Here is an 8,083-nt window from a genome sequence, read left to right on the forward strand (position 1 = left end):
GTACTAATCTTACAAGTTTTTTTTTTATTCGCTCGTAAAAACTTCGTTGGGCGTTCCCTGAGCAATTGTGAAACTGATAATGTTACGTCAGTGCATGCCGTCCAAACCACAAGTTTTAAATTGCTCGAAAGTGAAGGTTGCGTTAGTTTGTTAGTCGGCCTGGCCATGGAATCGGATGCTATCGCTAATGGATCAGAATTGCCTCGGGAGTCTATAGAAAATGAGGATACAACCAGGTTTGATCAAATTTGTTTTATTTGAAATTACAACATTTTCATAACTCTTGAAAATTGTTTAAAGTTTGGCGAATATTCCTGGAGACTTTCCCGATTATGATATGGGTCATCGCCGTAGAGGAATAGCTTGCATTTTCAACCACGACAAGTTTCATCAAAAGACGTGGCCGGCTGACCGAATCCCCTCCGATCGTCCGGGTTCAAGTAAAGATAGAGATGACCTCACTCGAACGCTGAGCCAGTTGGATTTTGAAGTCGAATCTTTTGATAATCTTACGGCAGCTCAAGTTCGAAAAGAAATTGCGAAACGTAACAGTCAAATATTTTTCTTTTGTTTCCTTAAAAAAGCAGTTAATCTGATCGCTGTATTCTTTTTGTGTTATTTCAGTTGCGGAAAAAGTCGATCACACCGACCACGATTGCCTTTTGGTCGTTGTGATGTCACACGGCCAAGATGGCAAAATATGCGCGTTCGATACAATGTACGACGTTGGAGATGTCTGGATGCCTTTTAGTTCGGACCAATGCGCCACGTTGGTCGGCAAACCCAAACTATTTTTCATCCAGGTGTTTTATTTGATTAATTTTTAGGAGAAATTCAATGTTATGCTCTTCACGTTCAAAGGCTTGTCGAGGGACATTGCGAGATTGCGGGACCGAAGTGAGTTACTCGTCAACGACAACTGATGGACCCGGCGAGTATTCCATTCCGACGCAGGCCGATTTCTTGTTTGTTTATTCCACGATTCCAGGTATTAAAAAAAAAAAAAAGGCCGGTTCTTTTGTTTAGTCAGCAAATGCCAATCCTGCGACCTTGTTGACAGGCTATGGATCGTACCGTTCGGAAGAAAACGGCGCAGTATTTATCCAAGTTCTCTGTGATGTGCTGTCACAACGAGGGCGACGTGATGATTTGATCTCGATTATGACTGTCGTCCTGCGAAAAGTGGCTGTCGAGAAAATACGTGGGAAGGATGAAGTGAAGAAAACGATTATAGAATTATGTCAGATGCCTTGCTTCATCTCTCAACTTATCCGTCAGGTTTATTTTCCGCCAAAACCCACAGTCAGTACACCTGCAAAGCGCCGCTGCCTGTCGTAATTAGTTTTATTTATTTTATTTTATTCGATATCCCTTCCAACATCTTTAAAGCAATTTTACCGAATAAACGCGTCGTTTACGCCCACCGCGTACGTAGTTGCCATGTTATCACTTTGCGCTTTGTTTAATCAAGACACCTTGCCCACGCAGGAATACGCCATAGGCCAGCCACAGTATCTCGTATTCGACTTAATGTTTGATTAGACTTTTTTAACAAACTTACAGTGATAATGCTTGTTTCAGCTATAACATGATATCAGTAGAAATGGTTTAATCGGACGCAGACGACACGACAGAGAAGAAAATGGATTTAACCGACGCAAATCCTGTTGGAAACCAACTTCAAACTCCAGTTCAGGCTCCCAGGTTTGACTTTTCCTCAATCGTTTTCTTGCTGACGTTTGATCATTAATTCATTATACATTTACAATTTTACAGAAGGAAGACAAGTCGGGCTGAATGCCCAGTTGATCGTGATTCGCCCGTGTACAACATGAAACACCGACGCCGAGGAAAAGCTTACATTTTCAACCACGAATGTTTCGATCCATCGTTGGGGCTGAGCAGGAGAGTCGGATCAAGTACGGACGTTTCGAATCTTAAGATTGCATTACAGGGATTGGGTTTCCAGGTGTTTTGTTTCAACGATCTTGGAGTATGTGACGTCCGTAAAATGATCCAACTACGTAATTTTGGTTTGCATTTCCTCGTTCTGCCAGTTAATTAATTAATTTTTATTTTATTTGTCAGTTGCAAACGAAGATCACAGTGAGTGTGATTGCGTCATGGTCGTTGTACTGTCACACGGCGAGAACGGCTTGATTTACACAAACGACTCGGTTTATCACTCGGACGAGTTATGGTTTCCATTTACCTCTGACAAATGCCCATCTTTGGCCGGAAAGCCCAAACTGTTTTTCATTCAGGTAACAATTGTCATTGTAATAATATTTACTAATTGAAAGAATCCAGCCTTTACTGTGTTTCTTGCAGGCATGCCAAGGAAGCAAAATGGATAAGGGAACACTGATGCAATGCGACTCGGCCATAGAGAGGGATTCTGTCGTTGAGGAATACTCCATTCCAACATTGGCGGATTTTATGATTACATATTCCACCGTTCCAGGTAATGATTGAATGAAGCCCTTGAATTATATTCAAATGAATAACATTTTCGCTATAGGCTACGCGTCTTGGCGCAACACCGAGAATGGCTCCTGGTTCATTCAATCCCTTTGTCACATTTTCAAAGAGTACGGTAAGTATGAAGATTTGCTCTCGATGATGACCATGGTCCTGTTAAAGGTTGCAACTCTCGGCAAGGGTTACGCGCAAATACCGTGCGTCACTAGCCAGCTCATCCGTCGCGTTTATTTCTACCCGAAAATGAAGGTTTGAAGCCCCCTCCCCCATGGTACTTATACACATCTTTATTGCACGTAAATGTGATAATAAATCTTTAATTATTCTGAAACATTTGAACTTATACAAGACATTCTAGCGTGCCTTTGAGGGGTTTTTTTCTTGGAAGTGAAGTAGAGTTTTCGGGTGAGCATGGTGGTTAAGGATGGGATCTGCTTATCGCCGAGTTCGTTTGCGAAGGAAATGGCGACTTTTCTTTGGACGGTGGTCATGATGGAGAGGAAGTCATCTTTGCGGTATTTTTCAGACGACAAAACGTCACAGAAAGCTTCAAGGAACCATGTTCGGTAGGAGGTGAAGTCTGCCGTGCAACAAAATGTCATTTTAAAAGCAATAGAGGTAAGTTGGCTATCAGCTAGTGTTTTAAGTACTTGAAACTGTAGAGTTTGCGATTAAAAAATCTGCATGTGTTGCCATCTTGAACGGCTCACTTTTGTGTCCGTCGGTCTCGTCGGATGAGCTAACGCGATGAGAAGAGTGCTTTGGGCGAGGAGTCAATGAAGTTCCCAAATCAGGACTGTTTCCTCGACACGCTTGAATGATGAAAATCTTTGGTTTCCCAGCGAGACTGGGGCATTTGTCCGATGTAAAAAGTAATCTCAACGGATCTGGATTGTAGTGCGTGTCTTTTGCGTACAATTTGCCGTTGTAACCGTGAGTCATGAACACGAACAGAATGCAGTCGCTGTTCCTGTGATCTTCCTTGGTGGCCACTGCAAGACAATTTAGAAATAGAGAGAATTATTAAGTATTCATATTTAAGAACTAGGGTCCTTCAATCACTTACATTTTGTGATTTTCTTCTCGATTTGTTTGTAAGTCCAGTCTTCGCAGACGCAAACGTTGAACTGCAAGTCATTCAAAACATTTATCAACTTGTTGAGCAAATCTTTGTCATTTTCTCGTGGCGTTAATTCCAAGTTGGAATCGAATTTTTCGTGGTGAAATATGATTGCGTCACCACGTCTCTTGTGCTCCATGTTGTAGCAAGGGGAGTTTTTTTTCACCGGCGCGCGGATGTATGGGTGATCCGTGCATTCTTCACTTTGAATGTCTATTTCCGGTCTAACATTTAATCTTTACTGTAATTTGAATCTTTTATCCAAGAAAGGTTTTTTTTTACAACTGTACTTACTGTTGAGATGGTGCTGTAAACGGCTCGTTTATCGTTGCCTCTGCGGTAGAAAGTGGTTGAGCGTCTATTTCGTCATTTGAATTCATTTTGAAGTAGATTAGTTTCAACAAGAGATGCACCAAATAAAAAACCTAAACGGACTAGAGCACTTGCAAGGCGAAACCGACAAGCCGGCAGTGTGTTCAATAAACTTAGGCTCTCAAATGGTTTTATGGTCATTTTTAGTCGTGTCTTATTTTCTTATCAGCACCTAATGTAATATTTAGCCTTATCCACGGGTGTAGTCTTATCGTTATCAGATACATTTTCTTTTCCTCCTACATAGGCACCTTCTCGTTGATTCCATTCACGAGATTCTTGGTAAAATGAGAGCACTTTATGCCTTACCTAATCTAATTTATTTAAACTACATTAAAAACTCAAAATTACTAATTTTTTTCGAGTGTGTATTAATGCACTGGAATGCATCATTTCTAAGAAGCAACAAACTGTAACAACAACAATTTCAGGTATTAAACTTCAACTGTTTTTGAGCATTTGTTTTCATAGATAAGGTTATTGGATACTAAACTTATAGACGATGGTGCGGCGATAGTCAGATCCTGGTCGAAGGACGGAATCTGGGAAATTGGGCTGAAAAAAAATATAGTTTTACAGATGTTCATTCATTAAGATCTAATTGTTGATTTAAAATGTAGATAAGATTATACCTGATTGATGGCATTGGGGAAATTTTGAGGTTCTACGGCCAAACCACCATGCCTTGTATAAACAGTGCCATTCTTCCCTACCAAAGAGCCATCGGTCGGCAAGAAATTGCCCGTGTAAACTTGGAAACCCGGTTGATCACTGAATATCTCCAATAGCCGCCCGGATTCGGGGTGCCAAACCTTGGCCGCTAAAGGAATTGTGTTGCCGAATTTAACGTTACTTTCGCTAACTACAAAGTTGTGATCGTAGCCTCCTCCGGGAACTTGCTGAATGACATCTCCCAATCGCGTCTCTGACCTTAAATCAAAAACTGTATCGTCCACCTTGGCCAGCTCTCCAGTAGGAATATTTTTCGAGTCAACGGGTGTGTACTGGTTAGCAAACAATTGAGCTCGGTGATTGTAAAGTTGTTGACTTCCAGCGTCATGTCCGGCCAAATTGAAATAAGAATGATTGGTGAGATTGACGGGTGTTGGTCGATCCGTCAGCGCATTGAATTCCACGATTAACTCGTTGGAATCCGTTAACCTACGTATACGTATTCGCCGAAATATTCACAATCACGTGTTGAATTATAAGAAACTTGGCATATTTACTTGTAGGTGACTTGAGTGTACAGATGCCCAGGATAACCTTCTTCCATATGCGGGCTGGAGTAAGTGAAAGTGACCCGCCCGTCTAGGTGAGCATAAGCTTGCCAAATTAATTTATCAAAGCCCATATTCCCTCCGTGTAAATGATTATCCCCTTTGTTTATAGCTAACTGATATTCGACTTCATCTAAGTGAAAACGACCTTGGGCTATTCTATTAGCTACACGTCCAACAGTACACCCGAAATAGCGGTTATGCGACGACAGATACCCTGCAATTTTTAAAAGATATAGTTACAAATAATGATGGGTGGAGGAGTGAATTGATATTCAAGGGGTTTGTTGCACTTTCACTTACCATCTATGTCATCAAAACCCATCACGACATCTTGTAGCTGCCCTTTCTTGTCGGGAATAAATAGGTGAGTAAGAGCAGCACCATATGTTATTAACTGCACCTTAACTCCATGCAAGTTGGTCAATGTGAATTTCTTCACAGATTGGATTCCGTTCGAGGTTTGAATCGTACCGAACGTTTCCTGTGTCACTTGTGTCGAGAAGGTATTCATGTTACTAAACAACTTTGTAAAAGAAACTTTCAGACATAAATGTAGACGTGTCTGCTGAGCAGGAGAACAGAACAACAGACAAAATTGTACGGGTATCGTTATCTGGCTGCAGTAGAATGAGATTCGGTAAAATAGCTGAGGGCTAACCCCATCTATTGCTCATTATATGTAACAAAAAACTTGCGTAACAAAGATGGGAACGTTATTATACTTAATCTCCAGCATGAATGCATTTGTAGTTTACTTGACGACATTTCAAAGCCATTTAAAGGCGGATCGATGTAAATAAGGTTTCGTAGTTATCTCGTAGAACGTCATTATATACCTTACTGTTCACATCTTTTCCTACATTTATTCATCCATTAATTTCTGTCTGCGTAAAAAAGAAAGTTTTCTACGAAGTGTTATCTAATATTTTCCCACGAAAAAAACGCTTCCGTAATCCGCATCTGCTGATTCTCCATTTCTCCATACCAACGTCCCTGTCCTTTTGGCCCAACGGTCAAATAATCAAATGGCATGGCAATTTCCAATGGTTTGGCATTGTTATGCGGCCTAGACCGAAACAAATAAATTCATTTTGTTACAAGTAGTCGATTTTTTTACCGCTAGATGTCGAATAACAGTGTGTAGGCAGTATGCTTCTCAATCGGCGCCATTGATCAGGGCAGCAAGAACACGTCTCATCTTAAGCTTAAGAAAAGTCCACGCAATGCAGTAGTGTGTACCGTTAAAAAATTCGCTTTTAAATCGGAATGTTTCGGTGGTAAGTTAACGAAGAATGTTTTTGAGAATAGAATGAAATGTATATCTTATCAATAGTTTATTAACTATGAATTGTTCTTCAGGTGTTCCGATCCGATGTCCGTCTGTTCTCAAATGGGTTTCTTTTTTCTTTGTTCATATCCACGCAGCTCTTTTCTATCAAAGTTTTTGGTTCAATATCATCAAAGGCTGGAGTTCTGAGCCACAAAGAATGAAAGTTGTTTACAGTTCAGACGCAAATGTTGCAGTTATGGAGTCATGATTGGTAGGTCACCTTCACTCAACCATTATCCTGCATTATTCAATATGTTTCAAAACTTTCAACTTCATAAGTCTTCGTTACGCAAAACCGCCACCATTTTTTTCGAGTACTGATTGAAAAAGGTTCGTTAGATAATCCGTACGGCGTATTTCCCTTCCTCACATTTTTCTTCATAGAAATGGTATTTCCCGTTTGGATTGTTAGATGTTACTGAATTTTAATTATTATTGTGTGAATTTAGTTATATTGTGTGGTAACCTAACCTAGCCTATAATTTCTATTTGGAAATTCCAGCTGATCATGTGGCCTGATGCAAAGCCCGAGCATCTGTACATTTTGCCAAGATGTCGTCCCTTTTTCCTGTACGTACCGGCTGTACGTTTTCTAAGGAACACTTCAGAACAAATCAGGTAAATATGTCTAATTTTCTAACCGTGAGACTTAGTTAGTTGGTGACTATGTCTTAACTTTCCTGTTGAAGAACTTTTGTTGCCTACCTTGGAAAGGCTTGATAGCTGTAGGTTCCTTTGCAAAATTTAATCTGAAGGATGTGTAGTTAACTTTAACTTCTGTCATTTTTGTTTTTGTCATTTGAGACGCTGTGTCCTTGATAGTAATTGAGTTTCTTTTTTTTGATAAACAGTCTGGTAAAGTCTGAGCTTTTTCATTGCTGCCCAATGACACACATGGATTTTATGCAGCCAGCTGGAAAAGGTTGTTCCTCTTACTACCTGTACTAACAACTGAAGTAATTATTTCAATCAACTTTCTAATTGTCTGGCTGATTCAAAAAGCTTGCTAACTGACACTGAGAGATTTTATAGTTAAGCTATATTTGTGTCATTTTTGTTATCGTCTCATGATAATTCACTGCTTGATAGTATTTGATTTTTTAAAAAGCAGGATTAACATCCAGTTAAAGTTTTAGCTTCTCTTTCTTCTTTGTTGTAGTTCAATCACACATTTTGTTTTTGTTTCAACAAAAGCTATCAGATATTGTTTTCAGAATATTTAGTTTAACTAAAACTACATAACAAGTCATCATTTGCCTTTTCAGACAGCAGTTCCATTGATTTGATGCTGAAGATAAATTCATTTCGGTTGCAGGTTTATCGTGTATGTTCGCGAAGTTGCTGTCCGCTGTGGTACGTTGTTGCAGCCTATGCTGGTGATAGATCTTTCTGCATCAAATTCCCTTGGTGCTGGTGTCGTGTTACCGAAGTTGCATCATTATTTTGTTAAATTGTCATCGTGACTATTGCAGTTTACCGTTTATAAGTTCAGAAGCA

At 39.9% G+C, this 8,083-nt stretch overlaps 4 protein-coding genes and 1 pseudogene across 6 annotated transcripts; 3 read left to right on the top strand and 2 right to left on the bottom strand.

The window, feature by feature from the left end:
• The window catches only part of LOC124311960, a 283,467-nt pseudogene extending 275,384 nt beyond the window's left edge, over nucleotides 1–8,083 (top strand).
• LOC124311989 (caspase-1-like) lies at nucleotides 90–1,425 on the top strand. The gene is made up of 5 exons (XM_046776374.1): nucleotides 90–236; nucleotides 301–545; nucleotides 625–803; nucleotides 862–988; nucleotides 1,061–1,425. Exons 1-5 carry the CDS (start codon nucleotides 166–168, stop codon nucleotides 1,336–1,338), a joined length of 900 nt encoding a protein of 299 aa, XP_046632330.1. The 5' UTR covers nucleotides 90–165; the 3' UTR covers nucleotides 1,339–1,425.
• LOC124311995 (caspase-1-like) lies at nucleotides 1,529–2,964 on the top strand. Of its 2 annotated transcripts, XM_046776382.1 has the most exons (6): nucleotides 1,529–1,704; nucleotides 1,777–2,024; nucleotides 2,089–2,264; nucleotides 2,332–2,464; nucleotides 2,522–2,752; nucleotides 2,831–2,964. In XM_046776382.1, the coding sequence occupies exons 1-5, from the start codon at nucleotides 1,643–1,645 to the stop codon at nucleotides 2,734–2,736; spliced, it is 834 nt and encodes a 277-aa protein (XP_046632338.1). In that variant the 5' UTR covers nucleotides 1,529–1,642; the 3' UTR covers nucleotides 2,737–2,752; nucleotides 2,831–2,964. The 2 variants fall into 2 exon arrangements, with proteins under 2 accessions (XP_046632338.1, XP_046632337.1); XM_046776381.1 differs by lacking the exon at nucleotides 2,831–2,964 and having other exon boundaries at nucleotides 2,522–2,812.
• Nucleotides 2,802–4,213, bottom strand: LOC124311993 (caspase-1-like). 2 transcript variants are annotated; one of them, XM_046776378.1, is made up of 4 exons: nucleotides 3,896–4,213; nucleotides 3,548–3,825; nucleotides 3,132–3,473; nucleotides 2,802–3,061 (listed from the first exon to the last, which is right to left on the bottom strand). In XM_046776378.1, the coding sequence occupies exons 1-4, from the start codon at nucleotides 3,979–3,981 to the stop codon at nucleotides 2,802–2,804; spliced, it is 966 nt and encodes a 321-aa protein (XP_046632334.1). In that variant the 5' UTR covers nucleotides 3,982–4,213. The 2 variants fall into 2 exon arrangements, with proteins under 2 accessions (XP_046632334.1, XP_046632333.1); XM_046776377.1 differs by having other exon boundaries at nucleotides 3,548–3,837.
• On the bottom strand, nucleotides 4,348–5,996 carry LOC124311991 (galactose mutarotase-like). The gene is made up of 4 exons (XM_046776375.1): nucleotides 5,557–5,996; nucleotides 5,203–5,470; nucleotides 4,606–5,134; nucleotides 4,348–4,528 (listed from the first exon to the last, which is right to left on the bottom strand). Exons 1-4 carry the CDS (start codon nucleotides 5,765–5,767, stop codon nucleotides 4,451–4,453), a joined length of 1,086 nt encoding a protein of 361 aa, XP_046632331.1. The 5' UTR covers nucleotides 5,768–5,996; the 3' UTR covers nucleotides 4,348–4,450.

The sequence above is a fragment of the Daphnia pulicaria genome, chromosome 8 (genome assembly GCF_021234035.1).
Source record: "Daphnia pulicaria isolate SC F1-1A chromosome 8, SC_F0-13Bv2, whole genome shotgun sequence".
Lineage (NCBI taxonomy): Eukaryota > Metazoa > Arthropoda > Branchiopoda > Diplostraca > Daphniidae > Daphnia > Daphnia pulicaria.

Coding starts and splice junctions, on each gene's coding strand:
- LOC124311989 (XM_046776374.1), top strand. CDS start 166: ATGGAATCGGATGCTATCGCTAATGGATCAGAATTGCCTCGGGAGTCT. Junction 546..624: donor TCGAAAAGAAATTGCGAAAC/GTAACAGTCAAA, acceptor GTGTTATTTCAG/TTGCGGAAAAAGTCGATCAC. Junction 989..1,060: donor TGTTTATTCCACGATTCCAG/GTATTAAAAAAA, acceptor CCTTGTTGACAG/GCTATGGATCGTACCGTTCG.
- LOC124311995 (XM_046776382.1), top strand. CDS start 1,643: ATGGATTTAACCGACGCAAATCCTGTTGGAAACCAACTTCAAACTCCA. Junction 2,025..2,088: donor CCGTAAAATGATCCAACTAC/GTAATTTTGGTT, acceptor TTTATTTGTCAG/TTGCAAACGAAGATCACAGT. Junction 2,265..2,331: donor CCAAACTGTTTTTCATTCAG/GTAACAATTGTC, acceptor TGTTTCTTGCAG/GCATGCCAAGGAAGCAAAAT.
- LOC124311993 (XM_046776377.1), bottom strand. CDS start 3,981: ATGAATTCAAATGACGAAATAGACGCTCAACCACTTTCTACCGCAGAG. Junction 3,838..3,895: donor TTTACAGCACCATCTCAACA/GTAAGTACAGTT, acceptor ATTACAGTAAAG/ATTAAATGTTAGACCGGAAA. Junction 3,474..3,547: donor CGAGAAGAAAATCACAAAAT/GTAAGTGATTGA, acceptor ATTGTCTTGCAG/TGGCCACCAAGGAAGATCAC.
- LOC124311991 (XM_046776375.1), bottom strand. CDS start 5,767: ATGAATACCTTCTCGACACAAGTGACACAGGAAACGTTCGGTACGATT. Junction 5,471..5,556: donor GGGTTTTGATGACATAGATG/GTAAGTGAAAGT, acceptor TAAAAATTGCAG/GGTATCTGTCGTCGCATAAC. Junction 5,135..5,202: donor TACACTCAAGTCACCTACAA/GTAAATATGCCA, acceptor ACGTATACGTAG/GTTAACGGATTCCAACGAGT.